The sequence below is a fragment of the Myotis yumanensis genome, unplaced genomic scaffold (genome assembly GCF_028538775.1).
Source record: "Myotis yumanensis isolate MYYU_CA2020_CCGP unplaced genomic scaffold, mMyoYum1.0.hap1 SCAF_11, whole genome shotgun sequence".
Taxonomy (NCBI): domain Eukaryota; kingdom Metazoa; phylum Chordata; class Mammalia; order Chiroptera; family Vespertilionidae; genus Myotis; species Myotis yumanensis.
This window is the reverse complement of record NW_027223762.1, coordinates 21,332,065-21,350,874: the sequence shown is the minus strand read 5'-3', so window position 1 is coordinate 21,350,874 and position 18,810 is coordinate 21,332,065. Positions and strand designations below refer to the sequence as shown.

The 18,810-nt window shown below is 40.8% G+C and overlaps 1 protein-coding gene and 1 long non-coding RNA gene across 3 annotated transcripts in view; one reads left to right on the top strand and one right to left on the bottom strand.

The window, feature by feature from the left end:
- Positions 1–3,968: 3,968 nt before the first annotated feature.
- On the top strand, positions 3,969–12,364 carry LOC139019850 (uncharacterized). The gene is made up of 3 exons (XR_011473156.1): positions 3,969–4,126; positions 10,693–10,787; positions 11,678–12,364. It is a non-coding gene; the product is annotated as an uncharacterized lncRNA (long non-coding RNA).
- Positions 6,803–18,810, bottom strand: part of EML4 (EMAP like 4) — a 163,158-nt gene continuing 151,150 nt past the window's right edge. For both annotated transcript variants that reach the window (XM_070429100.1, XM_070429099.1), the window contains 4 exons: positions 13,595–13,682; positions 12,996–13,094; positions 10,227–10,357; positions 6,803–9,559 (listed from right to left, as the gene is read on the bottom strand). In XM_070429100.1, coding sequence (XP_070285201.1) covers positions 9,086–9,559; positions 10,227–10,357; positions 12,996–13,094; positions 13,595–13,682 — 792 coding nt within the window. In that variant the 3' untranslated portion in view covers positions 6,803–9,085. The remainder of the gene's footprint in view (positions 9,560–10,226; positions 10,358–12,995; positions 13,095–13,594; positions 13,683–18,810) is intronic.

The window sequence follows — 18,810 nt, the reverse complement described above, 5'->3', positions numbered from 1 at the left end:
TCACCACCCAGCCCAGGCCAGCTTGGGCAGGTCTTCGGGAGCTGAGGACCTGGTGGGTCAGGAGGTGAGTGGGCTGCCCTTTGCGATATGATCTAGCTGCCTGAACCTTATGCTGCCTGAGCCTTATGCCTTGGGATTGGGTGGCCTTACTTCTGCCGGGTGAGGGGTCAGAGTTCTCATCTGGGCCTGTCTGCAGCCTCAGTCTCCTGAGAGTCAGCATTCCCAGGTTTCTGTCTAGTGGCCGTAGCAGGAGGTGTGGGGAGAACGGTGGGATAAAGTTCAGTGTCCCTGCTGTAGGATTTACTATACCTTGTCATCCAGCATATTTTTTCTATTTATTTTCCTGAGTGATTATGGGTGGGGTGTGTTGCAACCGAGAAGTCAACCCAGGGTTCGTCAAGGTGCACCGTCCCAATCCCGGGAACTCGGGAGGTAGGGAGGGGAGATGGGCTTTCTTCAGCTCCAGGTCTGGACAGAGGTCAGAGGTGCTGACTCTACCCTTATTTATGTATCTTGGGAATGTGAGTGTGTGGTGGGGACACTTGCTGGTCTTTGCAGAGCTCTGTGCTGTGCTCTGGGCCCAGAAGAATTTCACTGGGATCTGAGGTCTGGGCCAGATGCCACTGAAAACAGAAGGGGCAGACTGACTTCCCTGGTGAGGACAGTCATGCCTCAAGCTTCATCCCCAAGAGCAGTTTGGGACTGGGGTTTCCTAGTGCTGTCTGCCAACCTGGCCACGTTAGAGCTGGGTCTTGAAGTCTTCTGAGTACTCTGGGCCATCTCTGGCTTCCCACAAGTTCTGCTTTCTTCCCTTATGGACTACCAGGTGCCCTGTTGTCCTTTCCACAGGGCTTTTCCGTGGACAGATCTGGGTTACTTGAGACAGGGGACTTGCCCCATTTTCACCACCAGTAACCCTATGGCACAAACCATTCATTCTGTAATCGCTGTGTCAGATTCTGTGTCAGGGACCAGAGAGAGGTGATACTGTCCCTGGCCTTCAGAGCTCAGAATGATGAGTGCCCTCCCAGACAATTCCCCGTGTTTAACTTTGATAATGTTTAATGAAAATGTAATTACTATAATTTAAAAGAACTTCCTTCTATTTTAATGTGAGGGTTTCCCATAGAAACTACTTCAGCTTTGGCAGCTGTGAATGGCAGCTTTATTAATGGAGCCATCTGCAGGCTTTCCTAACAATTGGTTGCACTGCTCATCGCTTCCAGAGCAAACATTGTTTATTGTGTTGGAGGCCCCAGCCAGTCATCCGGAGGGGCAGCCTTCCCTGTGCCTGATGCAGGGACAGCTAATGTCTTCTCTCATGCTGGGCCTTCACAGACAGGGCCAGGCAGAGCCCATGAGCTCACCAGGATGTCTCCCATGTGGATCAAATGCCCTTGGTAAGCAAGGGCCTTATCCCCTTCTTTCAGACTGTGATCAGGGAGATGGGGCCTGGGGATAGCACAGATGGTGCCCAAGCCCACAGTGAAAAATACCTTTTTCGTTGCAGCCCTTAGTTCATGTCAGATTCCTCACTTGCCCCCCAGGAAGGCTGACCCGTCATCATGTGAGAAAGGGATAGGGTCTCATGGCTGCTCCAGTGTCCTGCGAGGGCCTGAGTCTTAACACATCTTCCAAAAGAGGACCCTTGGCTCAGCTCAGAATTAATTCATCTTCTAAATGGAAATGTCAAAGCCTGGCAAACAGTAGGCCACGCAAAAATAGATTCTGCCGATGAAGCCCCAGGGCCTGTCACTCTCATGGGAGAAAGCCTGATCACCTAATCTCAACTCTGCAGCAATTTCACGAGGGCCGTGCTAAAGAGTGGAATTCTTTTCCTTGTCATTTTATAAATTCTGGATAAGGGGAGGTGATTCAGCCCAAGCATCCGAGGAAAGGCAGCAGAGGTTGGCTTTTGGAGGGGTTTCCAAGAAAGGGAGTGATACCAATGACACTGACCAGTCAGAAAGAGGGAGAAGGGTTGATCTCTTACCCTTCCCCCCAAACCCTTCCCTGCCATCCCGCTGTATGTAGTTCAATGCTTCTTTGTTTCTTATCTATTTTTGTTCATCAGTTGATGCATGCATATAGGCATAACCAATGGACCCAGACACTGGGAGGGGGGGTGAGGGCATGTGCTGGGGGCTAGGGGGGTAGAGGGGAGGTCAGTGAGGGGAAAAGGAGACATATGTGCTATTTGTAATACTTTAAACAATAAAAAAAATAGCAAAAAAATAAAGAGGGAGAAGGGGACAGTGCCTGAGCAAAGGGAGAGGATACGCAGAGGCCACCTCCCATGTGAGTTATGCAGCAGGTGCCTCAAGGGGAGGGGGACTAGCAGGTGAGTTCTCCGTGCCTCCAGGCCAGGGGTGGGCAAACTTTTTGACTCGAGGGCCACAATGGGTTCTTAAACTGGACCGGAGGGCTGGAACAAAAGCATGGATGGAGTGTTTGTGTGAACTAATATAAACTCAAAGTAAACATCATTACATAAAAGGGTACGGTCTTTTTTTTTTTTTAGTTTTATTCATTTCCGGCCCGCGGGCCGTAGTTTGCCCACAGCTGCTCCAGGCTATCTCTTGCCCTGCTCTCAAGCTGAACTTAACAACCACACCTCTGACCAGCACCCCTCCCTTGCCTGGGCTTCTTCATGCCCACTCCAGCTAGGAATTCTCCCACAGACACCCATGGCAGCAGAGTGGTGGCTGGAAAAGCTGTGGAGAGCACCCACTTTCACAATTTGTACCTGAAGTGCACATGGATAGAAATTGTATTAAAATTTTGTTGTATTAAGACCCATTTTCTTTTCCACTTTCCCTTCAAAAACATAAAGGGAAGGTAAAGTGTTTATATCTTTTTAAATTTGTCATTTTGAAATAATTATAGATTCATAGGAAGTTTGAAAAATAGTAGAGTCTGGTGAACCCCCCCCCCCCCCTCAGCTTCTCTCCCCCCAAATATGGTCACATCTTATATAATGTGTAAAATTAAAATTGATGTTGATATAATACACTAATCTACACTACAGACCTTTCTGAATTTCCATTCTTTTTACGTTCATGTGTGTAGTTCTGTGCAATTTAATCCCATGTATATATTCATGTAACCACCCTCCTAACCAAGAGACAGACTTCATCACCACAAAGAAACCCCCTTGTGCTTCCCCTTAATAGTGACATCCCCTCCCCTCTGTACCGTCCCCTGGCAATCACTAGTCTGTTCTATATAGTTTTGTCATGTTGAGAAACTATAATAAAAGTGTAATATGCTAATTAGACCGGACAGCCAGCCCCTTGCACGAATTTCGGGCATCGGGCCTCTAGTGTTATATAAGTGTTTGAAATGTACAGCTGGTAAACTTTCAAAATTGACTTTCTATACCCTGAGCTTTATCCAAGTTTGCATATATCAATAGTTTGTTCGTTTTCATTAGGCAGTAGTATTCCATTGTATGGGTTCCACACTATTTTTTAAATATCAAAATTTAACCTTTTGGATGTTATCTGTTATAGAATTTAAGCAATGGATGGGTAGTTCCAATAGATGACCAATCCATGATTCCTCAATAGGAATATTTACTTTTCACATTTCAAATCATACACTATTTATTAGCACGTAGTGATAATTTTCGAATTTTGAGGGAAATTAGAAAGGTTGTTTTTCCCACCTTTCTAGGTTACATGCTCCCTGAAGGCAGGGGCTGTATCTTAGTCATCATTGGATTGCCTGTGGGGCCCAGCATGGTTTCTTGCACGAGATAGGTTTGTATATGCCTCATCAATGGATGACTTACTCCCCAGGATTCAGACTGGCTGCCACTTTGAAACTGTTGGCAGCACAATACATTTTTATTGTAGAGACTGAAGTCTGCAGGAGGAGGAGGAGGACCTGCCTTACCTGGGCATCTGAATGACAGTTATGTTAAGTGAAGTAGTTCTACCATTGATCTGGTAAGAGAATGTCAGCTTCTGTTCCCTTGCTTCCGCCCAGGTTTCCAAGGCCCCCACCCCGTGTCGGCTACATGGACAGCCCGTGCAGAGGCAGGCTGCAGTACCCTGTGACCTCTCCCAGGATGCATTCTGGCTCGGTGGCTATGTGACCATCAAGAATGAAACGGGATGACCAGGTAAGAGGGTTTTGCTTCTTATTGAAAAGTTCTTTTTCCTCTTGGAGGTCATTTCTTTTAGCACCCCCCCCCCCCCACCTTTTTTTTTTTAGCGACCCTTTTGTTTTCAGTTCCTCTAGCGAGAACTGGTGAAAGTAAACTGTGATGTCATCAGCACCAGCAGTTATCCATATTCATCTGTCAATGGATGGCTCCCTAGTGAAATCTATTTTTAGGACTATGTGTTTACATTGCTGAGGGGGAGGAGATGCAAGATCAAAGCCAAGTGGCCCAGCGTGGGGCTGGGAGAACCTCCAGGCTTGCCACTGGCAGTGAGAGATGGGGAATGAGGCAATGTGGGAAAAGCACTTGGCCACTGACAGAAGGTGCCATGCTTTTTTTGTGAAATGGAAATTGCTCAAAAGTTAGAAAATAAGGAAGCAGAATCTCTGTACAAATAGGTTTACATGGAGCAGTAAGGGCTTGGTACTCATGTGCAACTCTGGCCAACAAAGGCAGGAAGAGCAGGCAGTCACTGGCAGCAGGTGTCAGAATGTGAGGTTAGAGGCTGGGAGCTCCTCTGCTCTGCACTTGGCTGAAGGGGTGGAAGGAGGGGACTTGTGCACAAGCAGGTCCCTCAACTTTGTGACACTGTTCAGAGCCCCGAACTGCCTTTTGCAAAGCCTAATCACTTTCTGTAGTTCTTCTTTATGCTGGTCTTAAATCCTTCCTACCCGGAGCGGAATCATTCTAGTCTTTCCTGTAGTAATCACTAGCTTATTGTCTTACAGCAAATGTCTATAGTGCACTAGCAGGACCTGGCTTCAAATCTTGGTGCAGCTACTTGCTTATAGTGTAACCTGGCTTCTCTGTAAAATGGAGATAATGGGGCTGCACGTAAAGCACGTAAGTGTTAGCTCTTATCATTGAATAGCATTTAGTTATATGGATATACCATATTTTAATTATTGAGTACTTTGGTTGTTTTTTGGTTTTGCCCATTTTTTCATGTTTTTGTCCTTTGAGATACAGAAGTGGTAATTGAGATTTTCTGCCAGACTTCTGGATTGGTGAAGTAAAAAAAAAAAAGGACCCAATAATAATGTGTTTAGTGAGCCATGGTCTCCTGAGGACGCCACCCATAGGTACAGAAATGAAACAAACTGACATTTCTAGGAGACAGGCTTTCTTTACTCCATTTGGGATTACTTCTTTTCCCCCCCTGTATCTTCTTTACCAGAGCATTTAAGGTTATTGTACAGGTCTGTTAATGCGGGCAGAGTAGAAATTCAAGTTTCCTTTGGAAAAGGTGAACCTGAGGCTTGAGACTGACAGACCCTCTGCTGTTTTGCTTATTTTCCCCAAATCTGTGAATTTGTACCCTCATCCTTTCCCGCTTGCTACCTGTCTCTAAAGAAAGTCTTCCTCCCAGTATAAGTGGAAGAAGAGTGAGCTTTAAAGCTATAAAACATGAAGTTCTGGCGTGGCCCTTATCTAGGTAAATGAACATGGTCAGTTATGAAATCTTCCCAACCACCTCCTGGCCTACAGGGTAACTAACCCTCCGCCGCCCCCCGCCCCCCCCCCGCCCCCCTGCCCATCACTAAATGAACCAGGGTGCTTGGGCATGCTTGGCCACACAGGGGCTGCTCTTCAGCCTGTCTTCTTTGTCCTAAACATGTTCCAGCTTTAAGCTGGAAACCTAATTTCTTCTAGCAGTATTACCAACACCTCAGTCACACTGTTTAAGTGGGTTTGTCTGGTGTCCGTCAGCCATTTTGTTTCAGAATAGGTGAAAGGGAAACTCCTACTCCAGGACAGCCTCTCATGGGTTAGTTCGTACGGGCATACCTTGGAGGTACTGAAGGTTTGGTTCCAGACCACTGCAGTAAAGCGAGGCACATGAATTTTTTGGTTTCCCAGTACATACAAAAGTTATGTTTACACTATACTGTAGTCTAAGTGTACAATAGCAATACGTATAAAAAGATGATACCTAATTAAAAAATGCTAAGCATCATCTGAACCTATTGGAATATTGTGCTGATAGATCTGTTTGATGCAGGGTTGCCAAACCTTCCATTTGTAAAGAAAACAAAAAACATCTGCAATGTGCAATAAAGCGAAGTATGCCTGTATATGTGAGTGGCTCTGTCAGTCACCAAAGGTGAATAAGGTAATGATGAATACCCCGTCATTTCCTTGATTATAAAGCTGGGGAATAGATGGAATACTCTCAGTCTAACTCTTCAAAAAGAAAGTATGTAGCAGCCAATTTATGGTTGTGGTGTGCACGGGATCCTTGTCACTAAGCAACATGGGAGAGATGGAGAAATCGGGATACAGGGTCCTACTGAGTTCAAGGATTTCACAAAGGCTAATACTGGGAGACAGTGGAATCAGGATCACTAGGATTATCCAGTGGTAAACATTAGAGAAAGTATAGACATGAAATAAATTAAAATGAAGCTATTTCCTTATTAAATGGAAGCATAAATCAAAAGTAATTTCCTCTAATATTATGAGATGGAGTTTACTACTACCAGGATGGTTGTATCAGTAATAGCAACTGTGATCAACTAATAATTGTCATGTTTTCTAAAAGGAGGACAGTCATGGCAACTAGCAATATAAGTGAAGAAAGAGTTTAAGGTACATTTAGAGAGACAAATGAAACATTTTGATTATTTTATTTTTTAATCTTCAAAATTTTCTGCCATGAGACAGGAATGCATGATAGAAATGGCTCAACATCTTCACATGAAACACTTGGATTCATTTTCATTCACAAGTTTTTCTAAAAACTACAATTTCATAATCCCACCCACTTCCAACCATTATCACAGATTTGATTGACTGTTAAACAGTAGTTGCCAGCAAGAGCTGGAACGCTTTCTGCGTATTAGTAGTGTCTTAAAACTACCACCCAAGAGTATCACGATTATAAATTTCGTTGTACACAGCAACCCCAAAGGTGACTGATGTGCCCACATAAACTCCCTGGTTATCACTGAGAGCTTAAAGAAATGCTTTTCTACTTGTTCATCTCAGTATTTTTCTTGTAGGGAAAAGCACATGCTGACCTGATAATTTAGTCACCACTGCTAATAGGCAAATATATATGCCTTATATATGCCTGATACTGATGCTCTGTGATAATTATGTACAGAACACACTAAAAAAAAAAAAAAAAATGGGTTGCTTGGAAACTACCTCTCTTCTGTTGAAAAGAGCTACTTTGAGGTTTTTTTTGAACAGTTGTAAACAAAAGGAAAGAGATACACACGAACATATATCTATACACCTAGAGATATACATTGAATATTTTCAATGTGGTGTATATCTGCTTATATAGAGATACACACAAACACAGAGTAAGTGTCTAGACTTACCCCTTCACACATACCCACACCCTTACATACAGCACGTGAATATACATGTTGTGAGTGTCCTTGGGAGTTCACTGGAGTTTGTATATTACCAAATGATGATGAAATACCTGATCTGTATTACTCCTGAGAAGATACTAGAAGGGAATGACAGTTCTGATGCACTTTGGAATGGAACAATCACGTAAACACTTGCATACTTAAGACTTCTGAACTCATCCAAAGTTTCTAAACATATTCTAACAAAAAAAAGATATCAAAACTTGCAGCAAGCTAAAAAATAAAAGTTTTTTTATAATCCAAGTATAAACAAACATATAGGAAATGAGTATTTGTCAGTAATTATTTTTAAAGTAGGGAAACACGTACTTAAAAAAACAAAGTCATCTGACGAAACTTAAAAACAAAAACTACTATCCAATGCATAATAATACATGCATTGCCTAAACTAGCAGAAGATAACCACATTATAATTGCAAGGCTTATAGCAACTTCCACCAGAGAAAAATGACCATATATAGCAAGTCTGTTAAGTATGCAATTTATAAAAAGAATTATGACTGTTATTCACACTTCTGTAAAAAAGAATTTGCAATTTGCTGAGTATCTTATCCCTCAATATAATTAATCTGTGTAAAAATTACAGCTAAGCCAATAAACTTCAAGCACCAATTCAATCATTTAAACTTACTGTATTTATATTTCTGCTGTTGAGGGAACAAATTATGTTGAAGTCTAAGCTAAAATTAGCCTAGTAATTACAATTTAGTTTTATAGGCATACGGTTTCTTTTTCCTTCCATCCCCACAAATGCCTAACATTTAAAAATGTTCAGGCCAGTAAAGGAATCCTTGGAGGAATCCATTATTTCTGCGTATCAATGGGTTAATATACATTAAAAGCTCTGTAACAAACCACTGCTTTCTTAGTTCTAAGATAAAATAGACTCGCACACAAGAAACTAATAGACTGCTCCTCATTATGACTTAGGAAAGGCAGCACCTATACAGTAGACTAACAAGCAGACCTGGATATCTACCGTAGTGTAGGAAATGGCATTATTATTCAAGAAGGCAACTCCACTGCCAGTGGCAATACTGAGTTTTTCTTAACTGACAAATTTCCACTACACATTTGGGGTAGGAGGGTATCTCAGTAAAGGAGCTTTTTTTTTCTTTTTTCTTTTCTGATTTCTTTTTCTGCATCAGGAGAAAAGTAGCAGTCTGAGCCAGTAGATGAGTAACAGTATTTGTGATGCCTCTGGTTGTTCCTGAAGAAAACATGTTCAGATAACAAGGGGTTTGTTTTAAATCAATACAACTGCTGTTTTGCTTCCAGTATTGACATCACACCACTTACACACACATAATTTCTGAGACATAATGTTTCACTCTTTCCTACTATTAAGTTTGGTTCATCTTCAACGCACACCAAAATGAACCGTTAGGTCGGTTCCATTTGATTGAAGATAATTCTACTGAAGAAAACTGATCACATGGAAACCAAAATCTTGGTCAATAGCGATCCTCCATCACTTCCTGTCCTGTTATCTGAACTCTAGCTCAATATCACATACACTCAAGCCTTGGTGTTAGGATAGAGGTGCAGGCTCTTGCTGGTCCTCAGTAAGAGGGGCTTCACTCTGCTCCTGGCTCATCTCATTGGATGGCTCTTCATCAACAGGCTCACTGAGGTCTTCACTGCCCCCTTCGCTCTGCTCCTCACTGTGGTCTTCGCTGGGCTCCACAGTCTGTTCCAGGTTGTTCTCCAGAAGTGTGGGAGAATTGCTTATTCTACTTGCTGCTTCAGCTGTCTCACTTAAGGGCTGGGAAGGAGGCGGTGTGGGAGTACCAGATTGCATGACACTTTCAATGGAAGAGATGGGGGCTTTGGTTAAAGTAGTATCCACTACAATCTCGTTTTGAGGCAAAGACAACTTTTCCACAAGTTTCCACTGAATGATGCTCATGTCTTTTCCACCAGTTGAAATCAGGTGACTGTCATTATGAGTGAAACTGACATTGGTGACATGGCTGCTGTGGGCACTGTACTTGTGACTGGGAGCCTATATGAAATAAATCAGACAGGAAAGTTAAACTCATTCTTACATGCCTGCTTACAGCAATGGAGGTGACAAGGTAAAGGGGTAATTCAGCTCATAAAACAGGAAATCAAAGCCACGAGTCATCAAATCTGAGGAATAAAGCTAGCAGTAATTTCCCTTTAATACTGTTTATTTAGAAGAAATAAATCATAATAATTAGACATGTATACTTTAGACTATATAGCTAAAAAAATAAAAGCCCATCTCTTTTGGAGAAAAAGTTGGTATACTTAGTAACTATTCTATTGGATGGCCAGGGAAGAAGTTACTAGGTTGGCAGAATTGTAGGTGATTTAGGAAGTAGCTCTCATGAGTTTTATAATGCTGATCATAGATGCAACAAAATATGTTTATGAGAAATTTAAAATTGCCAATATGTAAACAAATGCACAATAAAAATGAATAAACCGTCATCAACTACCTTCTACAATTGTCTTCTTGTCCTTATTGAAGAAAGAGAAGACAAGCAATGCCTGGACACTGACAACAGATGGCCCTGTTCTCCCCCTGTGCATCTCAGTATCATGGACAGTGATTAGTAACCCTACAAATATTTTTGTGCCACTGACACAAAATTATCCCCAAACAAAAGGCACCATAATGCTAATTTTTATTAAATTAATTTTACCTTTGCTTTGGAGCAGGGATATTGAAACAGATGGACTTTGCAAAAGTCATCAGCAACAGCTATCACCTTCCTATTGTGGGATCGCACCAGTGCATTGATATCTGTCCCATCAGATCCTTCTGGCCAGACACCTTTGATATGGGAACATAGGGGTGCAGAAGAATTAGCCTGAAAAATATAACTAATAACTGTGATGCTACATAGGTTTATTTAATTTCAGGATCTTACTAATTTTCATCTGTGTTCAAACTCTTAGCTGCTAACATTTTCCCCTTACAATTTCTTAGTGGCTCAACACTTTATTCAAATGTTTTACCCAAAGTCTAACTAATAATAAAATTATAAATCTAAATAGCCTTATGATGGAAAATTTAATGATGCAAAAGTACTCACTAGTAACCAGCAGGTGGTGCTAAAGTAATTTTAGTTTTAAGTTTAACTCACCAATAAGCTCTTCCTTTTCCAGGTTTCTAGTTAGAGTTCATGAAGTTCTCAGGACTCATATAGCAAGGTGCAGAAACAAAGCTGTGGGACTCACTAATTCTTCAAAGTGGAATCTGGGTAAGCTGTGTAAAATTTACATCCTCTCTCACAGAGAGGCACTTTAAACAAAACCTCACGGAGAGTCTAGTCTATCTGATATCCCATAGAATTTTCTGGTAACTATTATCGATGTCCAAAGATAAGACATAGAAAATTTAATTTTAATCTTTATCAGGCATTGGTGGTTATGTTCAACATACCACAGAATTTTATTAGACTAGATTAAAACTATGGAATACATAGGGTTGAAGTGCTGGTCTTCTGTGGTTCAATGCTACTCTAGAGAACAATTATGTTTGGTAAATTTGGTAAAATAAATTGAAACACTTCTGAACTAATAATAATTACATATTGCTTCATTAAAATAACTAGGTAAGTTATTAGTTATTGGCTACTGCCTTCGTTTCATCCAGAATAATGAAATTGTTTATGGAATAGTCGGGGTTATTTTGTTTTTCATTTCTTCCTAGCCTAGTAGGCTTCTCCATCTCTACAGCAGCTGTATTTAGAACAAGCAGCTACAATGGATTATTTTTCCAATGCACACAGCATAAAGAAGTGTTCAGATCTATACTTATGCTGGATCTGAGAGCCGTTTTCAGAAGGCAGAGATAGACTTGTTAAAAGGAAAAGTATTAATATTTTGGGTATTGCTTTAGGTATTTGTGCTACAACCTTTTTATTCTATTTACTGAGTATAACATTTATTTTTAATTCTCTGCAAACACAGCTTTATTATTTTAACTTTTCCATTTACCATCTAACTTGTTCAGAAGGACCCCTACAGACTGGGAAAGGCTTAGTTAGAAAACTGTCAGGACAGATTTCTAGGAATGTCCAAACATCAGATAAGGATCTCCAAATTTTATCTTTAAATAATATCTACTAATACTGCCTTTTTATTTCAGCAAATGGTGCTTGGACAACTGGACATTCACATACAAAAATTAACAATAACAACTGCTGACAAGATGTGGAGAAGCCAAACCCCAACTGCTGGTGGGAATGTAAATGGTGCACACACTTTGGGAAACAGTCCGGCAGTTCCTCAAAAGGTTAAACACAGTTACCATTTGACCTTGCAATTCCACTTCAAGATACATACCCAAGAGAAATGAAAACATGCTTACTCAAAAACTTACACATGCTTTTTTATAGCAACATTATTTATAATAGCTGAAAAGTGGAAACAACTCAAATGTCCATCAACTGATGAATGGAAAAACAAAACGTGGTACATCCATACAGCAGCTCTGATTCAGCCAGAAAATGAAGTGCTGATCCATTGCTATAGTACGGATGAAACTTGAAATATGCTAAATGAAAAAAGCCAGTCTCAATGGATCACATAATTACATGATTCCATTTATAAGTACTATCCAGAATAAACCAATCATTACAGGAAGTATAGATTTTAGTGGTTGCTATGGGGTGGAGGTAAGAGTGACTACGAATGGGTGGAGTGTTTATTTTTGGGGTGATGAAAATGTTCTGAAATTAGTGATGACAAAAGGACAACTGTGAATATACTAAAACCACTGAATTGTGCACTTTAAGTGCACTTTTAAAGTGAGTGATACCTCAATAAAGCTGTTATAAAAATGCCTTCACAAATTTAAAAGTTTCAGTTTTCACTTAGAGAAAAAAAAATGGACAGGCAATCTGTCCATTATGTAAAACTAGAGGCCTAGTGCATGAAATTCGTGCATGGGGCGGCAGGGGGTGGGGTGTCAGCCTGCACCCTCTCCAATCTGGGACCCCTGAGGGGATCCTGGGGATTGGGCCTAAACTGGCAGTCAGACACACCTCTCACAATCCAGGACCACTGGCTCCTAACTGCTCCCCTGCCTGCCTGCCTGATTGCCCCTAACTGGCCCCCCTGCAGGCCTGGTCGCCCTCACACAGCCTGCTGCTCAGTCGTTTGGTTGTCCCTTACCCCCTGCCGGCTTTGTTGCCCCACTCAGCTGGTTCAGTCATCCGATTGGTTGTTTCGGATGTGATGGCCCTTGGCTTTTTACATATATATAGATTCCTTTCTCTTATTTATCAAGGGCCAGAATTCTGGATTCTGCAGAGAACAAACCTTGTATCGGTTTAATTTCTCTGAATCTGGCATTCATAGTGATAACACTAAAGAACAGATATAGACTATTTCATTTAGGAATTCAGGCAAATAATTATCTACAAAATTCCACAGCCTTTTTCCATCAGGTATCACGTCCTTACCAAAGACTTGAAAGCCTAGTACACAGGTATATGTCGTCCAATCGATGTCCTTACACTCTGATCGATTCCTGATTAGTTTGCAGCTTTCTGTAATGTTCCCTTTAAATTTAGAAACAGGAAGTATAATCAGTGCTTCTGTATAAATGTATATGATTCAAACTAGCCACATTTACTTGGATTTATAATCCATACACTGAAAAACATTAAGATACATTTAAAAAGGAAAAGAGTTTACTTTAAAGCATGGTTTCTGGAAGTACAAATTGTTTCCCACTGAAGGTCCTTTTTCTTTAAAAAAGCCTACATGTCCATCCATTATACTTTTTCCCATCACCAGAAAGAGTAAATACAAAACCATTCAGAGCAGCATCAATCTCGCCGAGTTAATTTCTTATGACATGTCTGCACATTTAAATTAACTCATTACCTTTTTGGAGAAGTGAAGCACATTTGAGATTCTCATTCCTTAGCTCAGAGTAACATATGCTGTCAGGCTAGAGAGGCCAACATGCATGCTCCGCACAATTCAGACTGCATACAGCCCACTCATTAGTGCCCCTGGCAGACACCCTCAGCCATACATGATCATTCATACTTACAGTACAATATTTCATAGTCTCCCGAGTTAGACATTATATACTCGTTGTCTGGGGACCAGTCAAGATGTGTGATATAGCTGGAATGTCCCTAGGAAACAGTAGATAGATCACCTATTAGAAAGCATGTAGAATTTGAGTAATAAAAAGTTCAATAATTAGCCAATACTGTTTTGTAAGTAGCCATCCACCTGGAATTCCTAATGTATAGAGAGCAGTATCACAACCTGTAGAACTGAACAGGGCTCACAGCAACTCTTTAGTCCCTTTTCACTCTATCTCACTGAGAGTCAAAGATGCAGGTATGTGAAGATGCCAGTGATACATGAAGAGTTCGAGCAGAACTCCAGCTAAAGAGGCCTCACCACAGTGGAAAGGGTAACACTGGGAACTTGGGAGTATCCTGTTGGCCTCCCCTCTTAGATACCAGCAACTATTTATCTGTTAGGGACTTCCAAGAAAGACAGTCTTGAAAACTTGTGCCTTAAAGGACACTGTGACAGGTACCAAACCCTTAGGCCATATTTCAGATCACTGGTGTCCCTGTTTTAGAGTCACTTCATTTTTGAGAATGAAGTATAGGTCTCAGGTTGTTCACAGAGTACATACAGTTTTCCTGGGCTGCTTCTTGAGTATCCAAGGCACATCCCAGAGGCACACATACAACGGTCTCCTAGAATAGCGGTCGCCAACCAGTGGTCCGTGAGGTCTGAAAGGTTGGCGACTGCTTTCCTAGAACACTATCTCCAAAGAATATTCTGGAAGTCACCCAACACTGTACTCCGTCAGAACAGCTGGATCCGATATAATCACCTGACTCCTTACAACATTCCTTAAACAGGAAGACAGTGATCTTTTTCTGCTTAGGTTTTACTAATACTGTGGGAATTCAACACCTCCTAAATGGTGTTATTTTGTTGGCATCACATATACGCAGCCGATTTCCAATAAACTACTTCAGATAAATCACAGGTCTTATCGGTTTACCAAAGTCGATGGAGACTCAAAATCACTTTTCATCTCTTACAGTCTATGGTAAAACATACTTAATTTATAATATACTTTTTAAATTACTAGCTTTCTGTGCATGTGGTTTTATTTATTTTATTTTATTTTTTTAAAATATATTTTACTGATTTTTTACAGAGAGGAAGGGAGAGGGATAGAGAGTTAGAAACATCGATGAGAGAGAAACATTGATCAGCTGCCTCCTGCACACCTCCTACTGGAGATGTGCCCGCAACCAAGGTACATGCCCTTGACTGGAATCGAACCTGGGACCTTTCAGTCCACAGGCCAACGCTCTATCCACTGAGCCAAACCGGTTAGGGCTATTTTTTAAGTTAATAAATTCAAAATACTTTAGGCATAGTTTTTAATGATTTATACAAAGTATTCTAATTATTCTCTTACCCTTCTGAAATCTAATGACATGTCCCAAAACCTCTCTGGAGCTACGATCTCCCCACAGCACTGCATGGCAAATACATATATTTATACATTTAAATAAATTTAATTATATGAATTTGAAAGCTAAAGAAGTTTCCTGAAGTCACTGGAGATTAGGTGGTATACTGGAAAACAGATTGGGAATCCCTTGCTAGGCACAGAGGCCTACCAACTTAGTAAGAAATCAGTTTTCAAGACCAAGAAGACACGTGATTTCTGGATATTTTCTGAATACAGCAGAAGGACAGGTTCACACATATCCTTTTCATAGTTCACATGAATCTGATGCCTTGCTCTGGCATCTGTAGAAGCCATGCTTCTAAGAGAAGAAAACTTCTGCTACATGAGTGAAGGATTTAACCAGATCAGTCATGACGAAGTGCAGTTGCCCAGGAACTACTCATCCTAATGCAGAAGTATATAAAAATTATCTGAATCTCTTTAATAGAATTACTTAGAAGATCAAAAGCGTTGTATGTATACATAATATTTATGTAACATCTGTGTTGGGCACAACATATTAAGAAGGCAAATCAATGTAAAGTATTCGCAAAAGATTGAAGTAGGAAAAGCAGCAAAGACCTTGGGGAAGTTATCAGTTCATATTGGAAAATATTTTCCCTCTGCTATGGATTCCAGTATATAAGCGAAGAAAAGCTGAAATGCAGCTGCTGGGGGTCTGTAATGCAACCTTCCCAGACACCACCTCAGCATGTCCCTGCCCACTCAACTCACAGGCCATGGAAGGTACATGCACAGCTTGTGGGCAAAGAGCCTCAGACATCACCGCAAGGCCAGAGACACAGTTGGGAGCAAGACCCTGCATACCTCCTTAAAAAGAAACAATATTTTCTAAGCTGGCACCTTCATTTCTGCCATTAACTAGTTGAATGATGTGACTACAATAATCATCACATATGACAAAGCCCAAAATACTACTACAGAAAAATCAAATATTTTAGCTAAATCTTTGTTAATGGCTTGGAGGATCACCTACTCAGTGGTTGCAACTGTACCAAAGCCCAGAGTTAGGGATCTATTTTCCTTAGCAGGTATCCAGGTGTCCCCTCACCATCTATAACGATGCGTCCAATGGAACTTTCCACAATGATGAAAATGTTTCTGTGCAGTCTAATGCAGTGGCAACTAGCCATCTGTAGCTTCTGAGTGCTCATAATGTGGCCAGTACTCCAGGGAACTGAACTTAATAAGCAGAAAGTTGTGGTTAGTAGCTGTGATGCTAGATAATACAGATAGAGAACAGTTCATTCTTTCTCTACTGGTTTCAGATATCTTTTTAATTACCTAGCAAATTTCCACATAGCAGAGATCTGTTTCTGGATTCTTTCTGTTCCATTAGTTTATTTGCCTATTCTCAGCCAACTGTGATAGTTTTGTGGTATGTGGAAAGTTTCAGATGACTTTCAGAACCATTTTATCAAGCTCATAAATATCATGCTGAGAACCTAAGAGTGCATCAAATTTAGAGAATAATTTGCAGAGAAAGATATTTTTATCAAGTGTTTTCATCTAGAAACATGTCTCTATTTTTATAGTTCCGTTTTGTCTTTTAGCCATGTTTTACTTAAGCTTCCTGTGCTTTTCTTGCTACATTTATCTACAAAGCATCTAAGGCAGTGGTTCTCAACCTTCTGGCCCTTTAAATACAGTTCCTCATGTTGTGACCCAACCATAAAATTATTTTCGTTGCTACTTCGTAACTGTAATGTTGCTACTGTTATGAATCGTAATGTAAATATCTGATATGAAGGATGGTCTTAGCGACCCCTGTGAAAGGGTCGTTCGACTGCCAAGGGGGTCGCGACCCACAGGTTGAGAACCGCTGATCTAAGGTTTCTGTTGCTCTTTTGAATAGGGTTTTCCTCCACTGCAGTTGTGATGTGCTTTTGTTGGTTTGAGAGAAAGCGGATCTTTAGAGTGTAGACCAGTGATGGTGAACCTTTTGAGCTCGGCATGTCAGCATTTTGAAAAACCGTAACTTAACTCTGGTGCCGTGTCACATATATAAATTTTTTGATATTTGCAACCATAGTAAAACAAAGACTTATATTTTTGATATTTATTTTATATATTTAAATGCCATTTAACAAAGAAAAATCAACCAAAAAAAATGAGTTCGCGTGTCACCTCTGACACGCGTGTCATAGGTTCGCCATCACTGGTGTAGACACTAGTTGTTTATTTAATGCAGTCTGCCCCTTCCTTACATGCCCAGCTAAGGCACTATTTCCTAAACTCTTTTGCAGCCAGAGTCATTCAGTGGGGCTCCCAGGAAAATTTTCAGGGAACTGACTTAATAGGAGGAGGGCCTTTTCTTCCTGCAACTGGGATGTGATGACTGGAGTCCCAGCAGCATCTTACTGAGGGTGATGGAGTAGAAAGAAAGAAGGATCCTGAGTCCCTGACAACTTTATAACTCCTGTTATTAGTAATACTGAATCCTACTGCCTTACTGAAATACTGCATCAATGTTATGGATTATTTTCTTGGAGATTTCTAGGTAGACAGTTAAAATGTCTTCTTTGCTTATATGTATTTTCAATTACCACAGTCCTGGCATTAAGAACACTTATTTTTACCAGCACTGCTTGCCTACCTAACAGACTTTATAATGCTTTTGATTTTTAGTACATCACTACAACTTTGATACACTGTATCTGCTAGGTTCAGATCTTTGAGCAGCAGTGTTAAAAAGTACACAGGAATTTGAGGCAAACAGAAAGCCAATGTTGCACTGAGGTGCACAAAATAATCTTAATTCTACTGCACACAGAATAGGACCTTTAGATAAGTCAGAACAACTAAACTATTTCAAGGTAAATACACAATTGTCCGTAATTAGAAAATAATTTTGAACTTTCATAGATTTATTTTAAGTTCATGTTAAAAACACCCCTAGGTACAACCCAGGGCTCATCTAGTTACCGAGAATAATGCTACCTGAGATTTACTTTCTATGCATAGGGCATTAAGTTTAAGTTCCTTACATATACTATCAGCTCTAAATCTCAAAGCAACCTTGATTAAAGTTTAGGAGGCAGATAGGTGAAGTAACTTCTGAAATCACATAAAGAAATGGAGGATGGCTGGCGTGGCTCAGTGGTTGAGTGTCAACCTATGAACCTGAAGGTCATGGTTTGATTCCTGGTCAGGGCATATGCCCAGGCTGCAGGCTCGATCCCCAGTACGGAGCATGCAGGAGGCAGCTGATCAATAATTCTCATCTTTTTTGTTGTTGTTAATCCTCGCCCGAGAATATTTTTCCATTGATTTTTAGGGAGAGTGGGGGAGAGAGGGAAAGACAGAAACATCGATGTGAGAGAAACACATCGATTGGTTCCCTCCTGCACAAGCCCCGACCAGGGCACAGGCTGGGGAGGAGCCTGCAACCACAGTACGTGCCCTTGAGCGGAAATGAATGCGCCCCCACTCTATCCACTGAGCCAAACCGGCTAGGGCCTCTCTCATCATTGATGTTTCTATCTTTCTCTCCCTTCCTCTCTGAAATCAATAAAAATATATTAAAAAACAAAACAGAATTGGAGCCAGAGTTCAAACCCAGATCAGATGATTCTGGACCAAATTAAACCCAGCACTGAAATCATGCTGATTTCTCATTCATTTCTGTAACACTGGCAACGAGCAGAAAGCAATGTAAAAGTAGCATTAAAAAAAAGAAATTTATAAGTAATTAAGGACCTTTTCAGTACATTTTCAAAACAGTACAGGAAAGGCTGAGGTCAAGAAAC